The sequence below is a fragment of the Hemiscyllium ocellatum genome, chromosome 3, assembly GCF_020745735.1.
Source record: "Hemiscyllium ocellatum isolate sHemOce1 chromosome 3, sHemOce1.pat.X.cur, whole genome shotgun sequence".
NCBI lineage: Eukaryota > Metazoa > Chordata > Chondrichthyes > Orectolobiformes > Hemiscylliidae > Hemiscyllium > Hemiscyllium ocellatum.
The window spans coordinates 144,769,400-144,786,625 of record NC_083403.1 but is presented as its reverse complement, the minus strand read 5'-3'; the positions used below and the strand labels follow the sequence as shown (position 1 = coordinate 144,786,625).

The 17,226-nt window shown below is 41.2% G+C and overlaps 1 protein-coding gene across 3 annotated transcripts in view; it reads left to right on the top strand.

The window, feature by feature from the left end:
- Nucleotides 1-17,226, top strand: part of LOC132808220 (kinesin-like protein KIF3C) — a 226,678-nt gene that overhangs the window by 170,527 nt on the left and 38,925 nt on the right. For all 3 annotated transcript variants that reach the window (XM_060822062.1, XM_060822056.1, XM_060822051.1), the window contains exons 6-7: nt 1,023-1,139; nt 2,688-2,790. In XM_060822062.1, coding sequence (XP_060678045.1) covers nt 1,023-1,139; nt 2,688-2,790 — 220 coding nt within the window. The remainder of the gene's footprint in view (nt 1-1,022; nt 1,140-2,687; nt 2,791-17,226) is intronic.

Here is a 17,226-nt window from a genome sequence, read left to right as displayed (position 1 = left end):
ATTTGGTGGGCAGTAGTAATTGAGCTGGAAGAATCTGTCTCATCCAAGAGAAAGTGTTGGATGAGTGCCACATTATGTATGTTCTATGGAAAGCGACTCTTGGTTGGATTTTACGATGTCCCAGCAGCAGGTTTGAGGGTTTAAAGTCCAAAGGCCTTCCCATTTCTTTCTGCCCAAAACAGTGTTTAGACATGCCCCAAGTAGTATTGGGGCAAAAATAATTGGTATACTTTAGAAACAACAGGAAGACATTAGAACCTGTCTGAAAGGAGAAGATGAAACATTACATGGCCAGGGTGATTGGTATTCACTTTGTGATCTAGCCACTGTATTTTTGTCTCCTATGTCTTACCTTATTTTCTCCACCTCTCCTAGATATTAACAACTACAGCAGCTTTTCTCATGACTCCTAAATGATGTGCCCCACACTGTGTCATATTTCTTTCTTTTCTTCTAGCTCAAGGATCTTCTCATTCTTGTTCCAACTAATTTTCAATCTGTGTCTGTAGCATCATAATTCAAATGCCTCGAGCCTTCTTACTTCAGGATTCAAGCTCTAGTTTTCACATCTGTATCATGTTGTTGAGCACATTTAACACTAACACATTCAACTTCTGACCACCAGCTCAATGTTACAAATGCACAGACACACTTCCATTCATTTCTTTCACAATTATTATTCTCTGTTTTACTTCTTTGTTGCTTCAGTCATCTGATATTATTAACCTGTTGAAGTATTTTGACCAGCTCTCTATCCATAATATTCACACCAAGGTCAGATTTTGAGGGTCCTATTTGTAATTTATGTTTGTTTTCCCCACATTTATTTTTGACACATGATGCAAGTTTTGCTGATGTATTTGCCAAAATACTTTGACTCCATTTTCAGTCCCTTTCCATCCACATCAATTATATTCCACAATAAATGCAATGACACTTATCCCAAAGTTTGATGCAGTATGACCTAAGGGGAAAATGTTCAGAGCATTCTTCAGCTCATACTATTCCTTTGTTTTGTTCAGGTACCTGATTATTGAGAATTTTATTCCACCTGAAGAGAAAAACAAGATAATGAACCGGCTATGTTTTGACTGTGATGAGGATCAGTGGAAATTCCTACCCCTAGTGCCTGCTGAAAGGTGAGTGGGGTTAGCTTCGTCGAAATGATGTGGCCTCAGAATACGTCCTTTTTCTGTTTAAAGATAAAATTCTAAACAAGGGACTTTGAAAAAAAGAAAGAGGAGAAAACACAACCTTCAATAGAGTAAATGTCGTTATTAACCTGAAGTGTAACTCCAATTTTATGACCTTGGAGCTAACTCTTATAAAAGACTTGGATGTGGAGGTTGAGGGGTGGGTTAGTAAATTTGCAGTTGACAGAAAGGTTGGAGGTGTCGAGAATAGTATAGAGAGCTATTGCAGGCTGCAATATAGACAGGATGCAGAGCTGGGCTGAGAAATGGCAGATGGAGTTCAACCTGGATAAATGCAATATGATACATTTTGAAAATGTATCAAATGCTCGAATGCTAAATATAGGATTAAAGACAGGATTCTTGGCAGTGTGGAAGAACAGAGGGATCCCTCAAAGTTGCCACCCAAGTGGATAGCTGAAAATGTGTTGCTGGTCAAAGCACAGCAGGCCAGGCAGCATCTCAGGAATAGGGAATTCGACATTTCGAGCATAAGCCCTTCATCAGGAATCATTCCTGATGAAGGGCTTATGCTCGAAACGTCGAATTCCCTATTCCTGAGATGCTGCCTGGCCTGCTGTGCTTTGACCAGCAACACATTTTCAGATGTGATCTCCAGCATCTGCAGACCTCATTTTTTACCCAAGTGGATGGGGTTGTTAAGAAAGCATATGGTGTTTTGGCTTTCATTAACAGGGAGATCGAGTTTAAGAGCCGTGAGGTTTTGCTGCAGCTCTACAAGTCCCTGGTGAGACCACACTTGGAATATTGTGTCCAGTTCTGGTTGCCATACTATAGGAAAGATACAGAGGCTTTGGAGAGGGTGCAGAGAAGGTTTACCAGGATGTTGCCTGGACTGGAGGGCTTGCCTTATGAAGAAAGGTTGAATAAGCTCAGACTTTTCTCTCTGGAGAGGAGGAGGAAGAGAGGAAACCTGATTGAGGTATACAAAATAATGAGAGGAATAGGTAAGGTCAATAGCCAGAGACTTTTCTCCAGGGAAGGATTGACTGGTACGAGGAGTGATAGTTTGAAGATATTAGGAGGAAGGTATAAAGGAGACGTCAGAGGTAGGTTCTTTACACAGAGAGTTGTGAATGCATGGAATGCATTGCCTGCTGTGGTGGTGGAAGTAGAGTTATTGGGGACATTTAAGCGACTGCTGGGCATGCACATGGATAGCAGTGAGTTGAGGGGTGTGTAGGTTAAGTTACTATATTTTACATGAGAATTAAACCTTGGCACAACATCATGTTGTGTGCTGTAAGCTTCTATGTTCTATTAAGAAACTTCACTTAAGCTCACTCTCCAGATTTCAAAGATACCATCAGTTCACATCTGATTGTTACAGTGTCAACTGTATTGTGAAAGTCTTATATTGAACCTTCTTCATAAAATGCATAGAACCCAGGATTTCAGATATCAGCTTTTTTCAAGAACTGTCATTTGTCTTTCTTACTCTACTGTCATGTGATTTCTATGTTTTTTTATCAGTCACCAAATGAAGAAAAGGTCTACATCTGCTGTTGGTTACAAGCGACCAATCAGTCAGTATGCTAGAGTTGCTATGGCAATGGGTATTCATCCCAGATACCGGGTAAGTCATAAATCAGATTAACAGAACTGCTGGTACCATTAAAGTGACTCAGAAACAGTCTTTCCTATACCTCTTCAGGAACTGATAAACAAGACTTGCAAAACAGTTGGTTAATGAAGAAAATCTATTTCACAATGTATGTTAAGAGGATTCAATTGCCATTAGATAAAAATAGTTTTTTAATATATTACAAATATGAATATTACACATGGGCTTTCAAAATATAAGCTTTTCCAAAGGATTATTGTATTAACCAAGTAAGAAGCACTAGAAATACGGCATTAAGTAGTGTCTTAAACATGTGATTAAAGGAACAATTCCAAACATGTTCTATCCTTTAAGAGCAGCTTTACTGCAAATATTGTATCTATCGTATCCTGGCACTTTCATAATGGAGTATGCTCAGAGGAAGATTACCTGGTATTGTTGACTACCTATTACTCCGTTAATCTTCCTGTGTTATTTGTTGTTGTGAGTGATGAGTAAACCATTTCAATCTTCCTGCCTAAATCCCTCAGGCTGGAAAGACTTGTGCTAGTGTTCACTGGTTTGGGAGTATTCTCTGCAGCAACATTACCTTGGATGATGAAATTGCCCATCACATGGCAGAACCAGTCTGAAGATGCAGGAGGTACCTGTGGGCTTTAGAGGGAGCATGATGTTTGTCTCAAAACAAAGAAGAAAGTCTACCAAGATCCCATCACCTCTTGACAGCTAGAAGACATAGACACCCTTCATTGGCTTCACACCTTCACTGCTTAATATCTGTGAAAGCAATTGCAGAGGAAAATCCCTCATAAGGAAGTTCCTGCATACCCAGGTTTAGAGTGTGCTCATTGGAGCTCCACTTTGGTGGGTCAGTCACATGGGTCATATTGAGTTAAAAATCACACAATGCCAGGTTATAGTCCAACAGGTTATTTGGAAGCACTAGCTTTCGGAGCGCTGCTCCTTCATTAGGTGCTTGTGGAGTGTAAGATCATAAGACACAGAATTTATAACAGAAGATTACAGTGTGATGCAACTGAAATGATATATTGAAAAAAGACATGGTTTGTTTGTTAAGTCTCTCATCTTTTAGAATGACCATGTTGGTTTCAGTTCTTTCATATATAAATCTCAGAACTTTTTTTAAAGTTACATTCTCAAATGAACTTTAACAACAGGTGCCATGTCAGCCCAGATAATGCATTGAAGATGTGTGATTAAAGTCTGTCTGTCTGTGCCCCAATGTTCAGACTGATTCTATTTTTAAAAAAGGGATTTATAGAATCTTACATGGATTCATGCAGTTTTTAAACAAACTAAAATGTAATTCTGCAAGTACAAATTTACCCCACAAACTTATATGTATGTGTGTGTGTGTGTGTGTGTATCTGTGAGAGAGTATGTGTGTGAGGGTAAACGTGTATAAGCCTGTAACAGGGTGCGTGTGTGGGTGTGAGCGTGGGGTGTGTGTTTGTGTGAGCATATAAGAGAGGGCTTGTGTATGAGAGAGGGTCTGCGTGAGTGTATGAGCCTGTAGGGGTGGGTGTGTGTGTGTGTGTGTGTGTGTGTGTGTGTGTGTGTGTGTGTGTGTGTGTGTGTGTGTGTGTGTGTGTGTGTGTGTGTGTGTTGCAGTGGGGTCACCGGAAGTGTGACATGAACCCAAGGTCACAGTTCAGCCCATCCCCATGGGTACCGACTTGGCTATCAGCCTCTGCTTGGCCACTTGGCATTGTTGCCTGTCCCAAAGTCCACCTTGGAGGATGATTAGCTGAAGGTCTGAGGCTGAATGTCCCTGACTGCTGATGTGTTCCCCAAATGGGTCATATGGAAACTTCCCACTTAGATACGAGGACATTTTAAAAGCCAACCTCAGAATCTGTCGGTAGGCCCCACTACAGATGTAAAAGCAATACCGATCTGATCCTAATGGAGAAGTCGCAGTCATGAAGCAGGAGAATGTGGTTCGGTTCCAACAGGACAGCATGCTACAAAGCTAACAGCTGCACCCTCCCTTCAGTAGTGACTCCGTGTGTAATAGTTGTTGTCAGATCGGCAAATCAAGATTTGAGATGCAACCGATCTAGGGGGAGAAAATCTTGCCACCTTCATCCATCAAAGTAATAAGAAAATCCATTGTTGTTCACTACAGCTGAACTGGGTTCTGTTTCCAGTGTCAGGAGGTAGTTAGCGCTCCATGACCATGTTGATTGGTGCTCCATGACCATGTGATTGGTGCTCCATGACCATGTTGATTGGTGCTCCATGACCATGTTGATTGGTGCTCCATGACCATGTTGATTGGTGCTCCATGACCATGTGATTGGTGCTCCATGACCATGCTGATTGGTGCTCCATGACCATGTTGATTGGTGCTCCATGACCACGTGATTGGTGCTCCATGACCATGTTGATTGGTGCTCCATGACCACGTGATTGGTGCTCCATGACCATGTTGATTGATGCTGTATGGCCATGTTTTGATAGAAACATCAGAAGATGCTGTGTAGGGGCTGAAATGCAAAGACCTATGGATTGCAGTATGCAAGCATGAATGAATACATAGAGAAAACTGCAGTGAATATATGGTACTGTTCCTGAGCTTTGGAAATGCCTCCATTTGCTCCATGATCTGCTCATACTGTCATGGGTGAATAAAATAAGGAGATGTTCTTCTAGTTATGGGCCTGCTCCTCCTCTATTATGTTACTTTGTCTGACATTATCCTATTAATCAAGTATCATTTCAGGATACTGTAGGTAGGTAGGCAAAAGCTTGAATGAAGCAGCGTATGGGCTCAGCAAAGAAAAGTGTTAAAAAGAGGTGATTAACATGTTGGTCATGTGAGAGGATCCCAGTTGAGGAAGCAGAGATTAGGTTGAACAAGACATTGATGTTGTGAACTATCTGGCTCAGCCTCAGACATTGGCCATGTAGGAGGCTGGGTTTTATATCAGGGACAGAAGGTAATCTTAACTATTGTTCATTTGGAATGTACGACCATAAAACCAAGGAATAAGAGTAGGCCACTTGGCCCTTCGATCCTCCTCTACCATTCAATAAGATCATGGCTAATTTGATTTAACCACAACTGTACATTCTTGCATATCCCTGATAATCTTTAATCCCCTTGGTCGTCAAGATTCTATCTACCTCTATCTTGAAAAGAATTAAAGATTCTGCACTAACTGCATTTTGAGGAAGGGAATTCCAAAGAATTACAACTCTGAGAGAAAAAAAAGTTTCTTCATCTTTATAATAAATGGATATGTGCATATATGGAAACTATGAATCCTCTGGAGTTCTAGATTCTCCCACAAGAAGAAACATCCTTATAGTCGTGCAATGCTGAATTACAGATAAGCTGTTGAGGGTGTTGAAGAGAAAACAGGGCCATTTGGTTTACTTGGGAAGAGAGGAAGCAGCAAAGCCAACTTTGGTGAAATTCAAGAGCTCTTGGCAATCGTTGGGTGGGGAGCTCGGGCATAGGACTGGTGTTTAAGCACGGGATCGTTACTTGTAAAACAAGGTGTGAGGTTATCTCTTCTCTCGGAATGATCCAAGGATTATGGGACTTCCTGGCAGAGCAAACCGAGGTATGATAAAGATAAATGTGGGCATACCCGGTTGGTGCTGAAAGAAGCAGATAACTGTGTGATCTAGTTGCTCTTTGTGGACTTGAGGGAATGAAGGTGAAGGTTATACCAAAGTGAAATACATGGAAAGGAGATGGTGAAAGTTTTAGTTGGTGTGAGGATATCAAACATGGATGCAAAGATGTGATCAAGCAAACTAGGCAGCTGCAGAGTTATTGTAATTAAAATGCCAAAGACTGAGCCGAAGTCAACAGCACATTTGGGAATGATTGAGGAGGATGGATCCAAAAAGACATTGGCTTAGAGGAGAGTTGGGGTTGGATGGGCGGTGGATACGCTGGAACTCTTTTTTTTACTGGATTTTTGGAGTGAGGGATGACCTTATCGAGGTTTATAAAATTATGAGAGGCACGGATCGAGTAAAAGCAAAGATCTTTTTCCTGCGGTAGGGAAGTTCAAAACTAGTGGTCACATTTTTAAAGTGAGAGGACAAAGATTTAGAAGGGACCTGAGGGGCAATCATTCTGTACAGAGAGTGGTTTGTGTGTGAAATGAATTCCAGGGGAAGTGGTAGATGCAGGTACAGTTACAGCATTTAAAAGGCATTTGGTCCATGTATAGGAAAGGTTTAAGGGGATATGGGCCAAATGCAGGCTAGTGGGACTAGTTTAATTTAGGAAACTTGGTCAGCATGAGCAAGTTGGGCTGAAAGGTCTGGTTTGTGTTATATGATTCTGTGACTTGATGAATACTGGAAGAAAATGGTCAGACATAGATTCATCATTATTTGTGACTCTGAGAGAAGAGAAGCTGCAGCAGATGGAAAGGTTGACAAAATACCCACAAAATAAATGTGTACTACTCAGGTTTGGCACATGTTTAGCTAGCTGTGGTGGTGATCTTTCCAAATGGTTCTAACCAAACAGAGATCTACGTGACTCAATTATATTGTTCAGAAACACTGATCTCGAGTAACTAATGGCTCCAATTAAACCAGTTTGTCCTGCTTTAATTAACAGACATTGTTACAGAGAATATGAGGAAGACCCACATAATCGGTCTTACTCTTTCACAATACTTAGCTTTTCACTCACAATATTGATATGTTTGATATTATCTAAGTGGGCAGGGCTTTAGGCACTCCATAGCATTAACTCTTTCAGACCCTCACACTTTCACACAATGTCATGCACTAGCTTTTTCCATGAGTTATATTTCTGCATTTGTGTAGATACTTACTTTACCCAATGCATTTCTACTAAAATCTCTGACTTCACAAATGGTGTAGATGTCACAACTCTGGCAGAGTACAGTATCTTTCGGCTTGGAAGGTTAATGGATCTTTGGATTAAAGATTGTTAACTTTGATCCTCTGCCTGATAAGCTAAGGCATGCATGTTCCTTTAAATGAACAAACCTTTAATCTCATCAGTTTCCTTCACATAGGACAGTTGTCCTGTTGAAACAGACACTTTCTTCTTGACAGTTTCCTCGATCACCAGAATAGGCAATTTCCTCTTGAATCTATCCTGAATCTTCAGATGTTGGTTGCCTTTCTCAGTGATGGCTTTCATGGAGGTCTTTATACTCAATGTGCCAGGAAATCTGTGCTGAAGCATGTAGATACTTCACTTTTACTGTTAATAAGGTTGAATGCTTTCATTTTTTCTTTGTGATTGTATTACCAGTGAGACTAGCATGCTGACTTCCTGAGTAATACACTTTGCGGTTTGGTTTTCCTTGGTACGACCGCTGTAACTGTGTTTGAAGCTTCATCTTCTGAGTCACCTCAGCATCTGGCTTCAGATTAAAGCTGCCCTCACTATTTGTTCGCCAAGCTATATCTCAGTCTGAATTAAGGCAGGTAACTTCCCCTCAATGGGTAATACTGCTGTCTGACTATCAGATTGCTTGTGTTTTCTCACAGACTTTGCTGATTCTTGCAATCTGAACTCTTTTCAGTGTTGAACACAGTGGAAAATGTTTCTGCCAATCCAGTATAGACACAGGTTACCATCTTACTAAGAGTGTGAAGTAATTTTTTTGTGCTGACATCGCTAACTTGATGAATACTGTCTTCTGTTTGGGTTCTGCTATGAGATAAGGAAGTCCAGTGAGTTCTTCTGTCAGCAGTCCTCTGATTGGTTGTTCCATTTCTTAATGTTCCTTGCCCAATTGGCTCTTGACTTTTACTAATTTGATCTCTTCTGCCATTTAAGGAAGATTCAAAACCTGTATCAAATTTAATGTTAATGAGATGCCCTTTGAAATAAATATCTTCTTGCCGGAGAGCTTTGTCTGGTGCATCTGTTTCCCCAAGGAATGCTTTTGACCTTTCTTCTATTGTAGCCTGTTCTTTATCATGAGCTTCATTGTCCGAGTAGCTATTTATATTCATTGTTGTTCAGTGATTGTGTCTTCCCTTGGCACACTTTATGAAAGTGTGATAAACAAAGCATTATACTTTAATAGCTGGACATTGCCTGTGTATGTGAGATATCCCTGCTCCACAGCAGTGACACTGAAATGCAGACTCTAGTGTCTTTTTGATGCTATTCTTGTCACACTTAGGTCTGCACAGGTTTTGTACCAAAATCGATTCAGCTGGTCTCCTGTGATAAAGTTGACCTTCTCCTGTTAGGAATGATTTGTCAGCTCACCCAGAGTCCCATCCAACAACACAAGTAAAAAGAGGGAGGGGACTTGCAAGCAATTACAGAGCTAGAAAGTAAATTGAAAAGTAGGACCTCAAAGGTAGTAATATCAACATTACTCCCGGTGCAATCAGAAATTGTAGAATGGGTGAAATGAATGCATTGCTGGTGAGACTGGGGGTGGGGGTGGGGGGGCGGAGTTGCGATTTAGATCCTTGAAGCATTGGGACTGATCCTGGGGAAGATGGGACCTATACAAGCTGGATGGGTTGCTCCCAGCAGATCTGGGACCAATATCCTCACGGGTACTATGGGCAAGGGTTTAAACTAGAGTGGTAGAGGAATCAAAATCAGAGTGAGGAGACAACCAAGGTGGAAATTAAAAATAGAAAATAGAAATCCAAAGTAGAAGGTAGAGAAAACAAAAGCAAATAGGGCTTGTGTACAAAAAAAAAGTAAAAATGTCAAAAAGAGTTTAAATGTCCTAGATCTAAATTACCCCCACAGCATTCACAATAAGATAAAATAATTAACAGCGCAGATGGATGTGATATGATTGTAATTAAGGAGACATGACTGTAGGGTGATCAAGGCTGCAAACCGAACATCCAAGGGCATTAAATCTTTAGGAAGGACAGACGAAACAGAAAAAAAACGAGGTGGTGTGATGTTGATATTGAGAAAGAATATTGGTGTAGAAAATCTAGATGTAGAATCAGTCTGGATGGAGCTAAAAAGCATGAAGAGACAGAAACCATGAGTGGGAGTTTTCTATAGACCTCTGAACAGTCGTGATAAGTTAGAGGATGACATGAGAAAGGAAATTAGAGATGCATGCTACAAGTATGCTACTTTAATCGTGGGTGACTTTAATTTATAAATAGACTAGTGAAACCACATTAGCAGTAAAACTGTAGCCGATGGTTTCTTGCAGTGTATACAAGATGAATATTTAACTTTGTACATGATAAACCAACTCTGTTTCCTAGATTTGGTTTCTGTCCTAGAAAGCAGTCATGAAAGTGAAGCAAACAAGAAGACAAATGGTATGTAGTCCTTCATTGCAAGAGGATTTTAGTACAGGAAGAAGGAAGTCTTACTACAGCTATACAGGGCCTGAGTGGGACCACACCTGAAGGACTGTGTGCAGTTTTTACCTCTTTACTTGAGAAAAGATACACTTGCCATAGAAGAAGAGCAGCAAAAGTTCACCAGATTGGTTTTGTCTTTCCTGTCATAAAAGGAGGGATAGGGTTGACTGGGTCAACATTCACTACACTTTAGAAGAATGTGAGGAGGTCTCATTGAAACATACTGACCTCTGGCAGTGGCTGGTCAGGCCAACTGCAGGATAATGTTTCCTTGATCAGGGGAACCAGAACAAAGAACAAAAGAACACAGAAAATTTACAGCCCAGGAACAGGCCCTTCAGCCCTCCAAGCCTGAGCCGATCCAAATCCACTGTTTAAACCTGGCATCCAATTCCTAAGCATTTGCTCCCCACCTACTCATGCATCTGTCCAGATGCATCTTAAATGAATCCACCGTGCCTGTCTCTACCACCTCTGCTGGTAACGCGTTCCAGACACCCACCACCCTCTGTGTGAAGTACTTGCTGCGTATATCCCGGTTAAACTTTCCACCTCTCACCTTGAAAGCGTGACCTCTCGTTATTGAATCCTTCATCCTGTGAAAAAGCTTGTCTCTATCCACTCTGTCTACACCCTTCATGATTTTATAAACCTCAATCAGGTCCCCCCTCAATCTCCTTTTTTCTAATGAAAATAAACCTAACCTACTCAACTTCTCTTCATAGCTAACACCTTCCATACCAGGCAACATCCTCGTAAATCTTCTCTGCACCCTCTCCAAAGCGCCCACATCCTTTTGGTAATGTGGAGACCAAAACTGTACACAATATTCTAAATGCGGCTGAACAAGGGGTCACTGGCTCAGGATACGGAGTAAACCATTTCAGACAGAGCTCAGGAGAAATGTCTTCATCCAGACAGATGGTGAGTCTGTGGAATTCTCTCCTCACAGAAGTCACTTGAACAAAAAAATAGATTTTTGGAAAATTAGCGTTAAGGGTATGGGGGAAAGAGCAGGAGTGTGGCACTGAGTTAGAGAAACATGATCATGTTGAATGGGCCAAATGGCCTTTCCTACATGGCTATGTTTACTGCTGTGTAAGTAATAGATCCCTGGCCCTTTCTGTGACCTCAATAGTCTCCTGGCTTTCTTCCATTAGATTATTGTCTGCATAGACTTCTAAATTGTCTCTGTACCACTTTAATTTTGGCTTTGTGACATTCCCAGATTTGCAACCTAGTTTTAAAGTGCCTTTGTGGTTCTCGATTCCCTTTGTTGTTGTCAGACTTTGCGGTGTCCATTGATTATAGCAGGAACTGTAAGCACTTCAGCTTCTCTAGCTTTGTCAGCCTGTACATTTCTCTGTTTTATTTCAGTTCTGCCCTGGCCCACCGGGGATTTACTCACAGTCTCACAGCGCTCACTCACTTTCCAACTGAACATTATTCTGGGATTGCTTCTGTACATTGTCAGCACACGATGCACTTGTCATGATATTGCTCAAATATGGGCAATCCATTTTTAACTTCTGCTATTTAATGATTAGATTCCCTACAGTATGGAAACAGTCCCTTTGGCCCAACAAGTCTACACCGACCCTCCAAAGAGTAACCCACCCAGACCCACTCCCCTACATTTGCACCTGATTAATGCACGAATAACTACGGGTAATTTAGCATGGCCACTTCACCTAACATGCACATCTTTGGAGTCTGGGAGAAAACTGGAGCACCCGGAGGAAACCCACGCAGACATGGGGAGAATGTGCAAACTCCACACAGACAGTCACCAGAGGCTGGGATCGAACTCTGGTCCCTAGCGCTGTGAGGCAGCAGTGCTGACCACTGAGCCACCGTGCCGCCCCCATGAGACTTCCCTGGACTAAAATAGTTTCTGAGAAAAGAGAAAATGCTGCAATAGTCACCTGACCAGCTTGAGCTAAGCTTATATAATCGATGTGAAATAGCCAAGACAGTCAGAGCCAAGATTAACATTTTGTCAAAAGAGACTAATCAGATATGAAGAAATCCTCGTCTCCCTTAATTTAAACTTTCAGTGTTTCATACATTGGGATGAAAGTTGCCTGCAGATCACTTCACTCAAAGAAAAAGGAGTGACAGACCCAGGAATGCTCCATAGAGCTGTATTTCAGGAAAACAGCTTTTGGCCAGAGCAGAGATAGAAAATGTATCTGTAACACCGAACTGGAAGAAGCTGTCTCTCCTAAGATCATTAGAACTGAGAGCAGGAGGAGGCCATTCAGCCCCTCGTGCCTACTCCACCATTTACTACGATCATGACTGATCTCATCTCGGCCTCAACTCCACTTTCTTGCCCACTTTCCATAGTCCTTCAATTTATTACTCTTTAAAAATCTGTCTCCTTAAATGTACTCAATATCCCACCAACTCTGAGGTAGTGAATTCATGACCCCTTGAGAGAAATAATTTTGCCTTACCTTGATTTTATTTCTGCTACCCTTTAGTCTAAAACTGTGACGTTGCATTCTTCATTCTTTAAACACTAGCAAAGTATTAGTCTAAACTGCTCAATCCCATTTCATAAAACACGCCTTTCACGGGCAGCATGGTGGCACAGTGGTTAGCACTGCTACCTCATAGCACCAGAGACCTGGGTTCAATTCCCGACTCAGGCGACTCTCTGTGTGGAGTTTGCACAATCTCCCCGTGTCTGTGTGGGCTTCCTCTGGGTGCTCCGGTTTCCTCCCACAGTTCAAAGATGTGCAGGTTATGTGAATTGGCCATGCTAAATTGCCCATAGTGTCAGGTGAAAGAGTTAATGTAGGGGAATGGGTCTGGGCCGATCGCCCTTCGGAGGGTCGGTGTGGACTTGTTGGGCCGAAGGGCCTGTTTAGTAATCTAATCTAATCTCTCGGACTATCCTAGTGAATCTTCTCTGAACTGCCTCCAATGTGATTACATCCCTCCTCTTGTAAGGTGACCAAAACTGTACACAGTGCTCCAGGTGCAGTCTTGCCAGTGCCTTGTACAATTGCAGTAACACTTCCCTACTGCTAAACTTCATTCCTTCAGCAATCAATGCCAACATTCGGTTTGCCTTCCTTTACTGCCTGCTGTTCCTGCAGACTAGGTTTCTGCCCAACGACACCCAGATCCTTCTGCCCCAAAACATTGAAGTTTCTCTCCATTTACATAACAATTGACCAAACCGGATAGCTTCACTCTTAGCCACATTAAACTCCAGCTGCCAAACTTTGGCTCATTTCCTTAAGTTTTCCATATCCATTTGTAAGTTTCTTATTTCTTCATTACAACTTGCTTTCTCACCTATTTTAGTGTGACTATAGACCACTTTACCCATGCATCCGAATCATTCACGGCAATTGTACATAGTTGGAGCCCAAGCACAACACCTTGTGGCACCTACTAGTTGTTTTAACAACCAGAAGAAGACCCATTTATACTGACTTCCTACTTACTGTTGGTTAGCCAATCCTCTACCTGAGCTAATAAATTACCCCCTAACCCCATGTGGTCTTACCTTTCTGTATTAACCTTTGAAGTGACAGCTTGTCAATGCCTTCTGGAAACTCAGGTATACCACATCTATAAGATCCCCATTATCCACCTTGCTTGTTACATCTTCAAAGAACTCTAGCAAATTCGTCAAACATGATACATCTTTCATAAAACCATACTGCATGATGGGATTGCATATTGACTTTTGAAATGCCTCCTTACTATTTCCTTAACAATAGATTTCAGCAACTTCTCAATGACAGATGTCAAATTAACCGATCTGTAGTTTCCTACTTTCTGCCTCCTTCCCTCCCTCGTCTCCTTGTCTGATTCCTTCAGCCTGTCCAAAAACAGCATCTAGTGATAGAGCAAACTGCAGATAAATCTATTAACCAATAATAGAAGGATACTTACACAGTTTGCCTCTGCTGAGGACACCACACTTCCATTAACAATTATGGTCTCGGGTTAAAATCGGACACCTCAAATACACTAAATCTTTCTTTTCCAATCCATGTTACTGAGCTTTATTTTTAACCAGTCTCTCATTAAAAAAATGTGCTTTTGTTCATATGTTTGATTTCATTATCATTTTAAGGATTAGTAAAGAATAAAATTATTCTTTTTTTCACTGATATAGCTGCTTCCTAAACAACATTAAAAATATTTGCCTAACTAACTGAGACGGCTACAAAGGACTGAGACCCTCTCCTCATCTGATCATTCCTCAGTCTGTAACTACCTTGATATGACTAGTGCTTCTGCCCACTCTTGCTGCTGCACATCTCTTAACCAGATCTGAATTTTTTTTTTGCCATTGACTATAGATTCAACAATGGTGAACCTTGCTACGAGATTCTCTTCTGTTCAGTTCTCAAATATCCGGCTCTTCCAGTTACCATGTGTCTGCAAGAGCAGCATTTACCCAGTTTCTGAGAAAATCTTCAGATTTTTGAGATTTGTAGCTCAGGTTGAGGTTCTGGATGTAGGTTTGCTCGCTGAGCTGGAAGGTTCATTTCCAGACGTTTCGTCACCATACTAGTTAACGTCTTAGATGGGGTCTAACTCAATGTATTTGTTGATAGAGTTCCAGTTGGAATGCCATGCTTCTCGGAATTCTCGTGCATGTCTCTGTTTAGCTTGTTATAGGATGGATGTGTTGTCCCAGTCGAAGTGGTGTCCTTCCTCATCCGTATGTGAGGATACTAATGAGAGAGGGTCATGTCTTTTGTGGCTAGTTGGTGTTCATGTATCCTGATGTCTAGTTTTCTGCCTGTTGTGTTTGTTACCAATGTAGTGCTTGCACGGTATTTTGTAAATGACATTACAGCACATCCATCCTAGGACAAGCCAAACAAAGACACGCCAAGAATTCCTAGAAGCATGGCATTCCAGCCAGAACTCTATCAACAAGCACATTGACCTAGACCCCATCTACCATCCCTGAGAAAAAGAACAGCAAGTGACTTCACACAAGAAATGACATCACCAACCCAAAGAAACCCAAACATATAAATAGAAAGTAGGACTTATCAGCAGTGCGCCACCTGAGGCCCACTGAAAATGTTACCTGGTATGGTGATGAAACATCTGAAAACGAACCTTCCAACTCAGCGAGCAAATCTACATCAAAATCTTCAGATCTCCACCACTGCCAGTGGGAGGCAGCTAAATAGACCTCCCTGATTTTACAAAATTAATTCTCACCCCCTGCTCATCGTGTTGTATGCACCATCTGGTCAAATTGCTCCCATCACCACCTTCTTTGTAGGACTTTGTAGGGTCTGCTTGGTGTAATGTGATTGAGTAAAACCATGTAGTCTAATGAATAGAGGCTCTTGTTTTAAACAAGCTGTAGTTTATTGCAAGTTACATCGGGATTAGAGACATCATAACAGAGACTATGAGGAAGGCACAGATGGTAGGACTTTCTTATCCCACAAGCCGCCACATACTGGGTACTTAAAGCACTCCTCAGCTTTAACCCTTTCAGACCCTTATGCAACAGCTTCCAGGTTGACTCAATTCTTTCTGCTAGGAATTGAAAATACCTGCCTTCACTGGACATCTAGTCATTGGAAAAAGCCTCAGAAGCACAGAAAATCCTATTCTGGAAGCCCCTTCCCAAATCATTCCCCTTTGATCTGATGTCTAGGCTAAATGAAAATTCCACATTTAATAATTCCCAGAGATTGAGATCTGGCAGACCTGCACCTTAACCTAATCTTTCTGGGTAATGTCTGGTGGGAATGCTTTGGGAAATTTGTGAATTTTGGATCTACAACTGTAATTGTTTGTCATTAATGTTAATGATAACTGTAAGGAGGTTTTCCCTGAGATGTATTGAGTTCCAAAATGTGTCATTGTTTTTAATCAATTCCCTCTCTGACCACTAGATGGTTCTATTCAACCTTGAAATTAATTTTGAAAAACAGCCAAATTTTGGTTTTTCAATACTCAGTGAATCATTCCATCGTGGATATTGATGTAGCAGGATATTGATGTAGCAGTGACAAATGATGAGAAAAACAAGCTGGAAAAATTGTGAATTTTGGTAACTTTGTTAAAGGTGTAGCTAGATTTTTATCAAACCTTGAGCTGATTGTTCAAGTTGAAAGAGATGTTGATGTGGGTGCATATGGAACAGACAGATACTTTTCTCAAATAGTTGAACAAGTTGCCATTTATGGATCCTATTATATTCCTGAAACATATGTGCTCTAAGTAATATTAAGCAACTTACCTTCCTTGTAAAGAGAACTGACAGATGATTGAACCGATCTTACCCGAGACCATTCTGGTTGTTTCCAGGAGACCTATGCTGTAATTACTCATGTTCTGTAAGGTAATTATCGCAACACATGTTTTGGACCATTTGCCTTTCTAGTATGAGGATCAGCATCGGGGGAATTCCAGTTCTGTCTTAATGGTGGAGGAGCCCTTCCTGTTAGACATAAAATCAGCAAACACCACCACCGCCAGGGATTTTTGCATTGTGATTAGTGGTGTGAACCTCATTGGCCCTTTCTCCTTATATCTGATAACAGGGAATAAATGACTGATGTCACAGTTAGTGACTGGAAACAGTGAGAGCTCTTGTGTGGCTTTGTTTATCTTGGAGACTTCTTCCTTGGGCAGTTCATTGGAAAGTAGAATGAGATCACCCTTCGTTTTACTGTTATAGTGTACCATGGTGGTTTTCTTTGATTCAGTCAAATTACATCATAATAATTAATTTTGGGTCTGGATAAGATAACAAGGGAGAATGATTCTGCTGAGTTTGGACGTTATTGTTTTTGATCAGATAATGATGCATTTACAGAACCTAACACTAAAATCCCAATGAGTCAAATCCAAGGCTGGAGTTTCCCAATGGCCACAGTGGCCCCATTCCCACAATAACTCAGCTCAATGCTGGCTACACACCTACACGCCCAGTCTGCATCAAAAGCAACACATTCAAATACTAAACACAAACACAGTAAAGCAGTAAATGTATGAAAAATTCCTTATTCAGTTTATTCACATCTGTCAATCCAGACATTTCACATTGAAAATGCTGAGAGATTGTTCTGGAAAATCTCTGTGATATTTTTCCACTCAGTATGC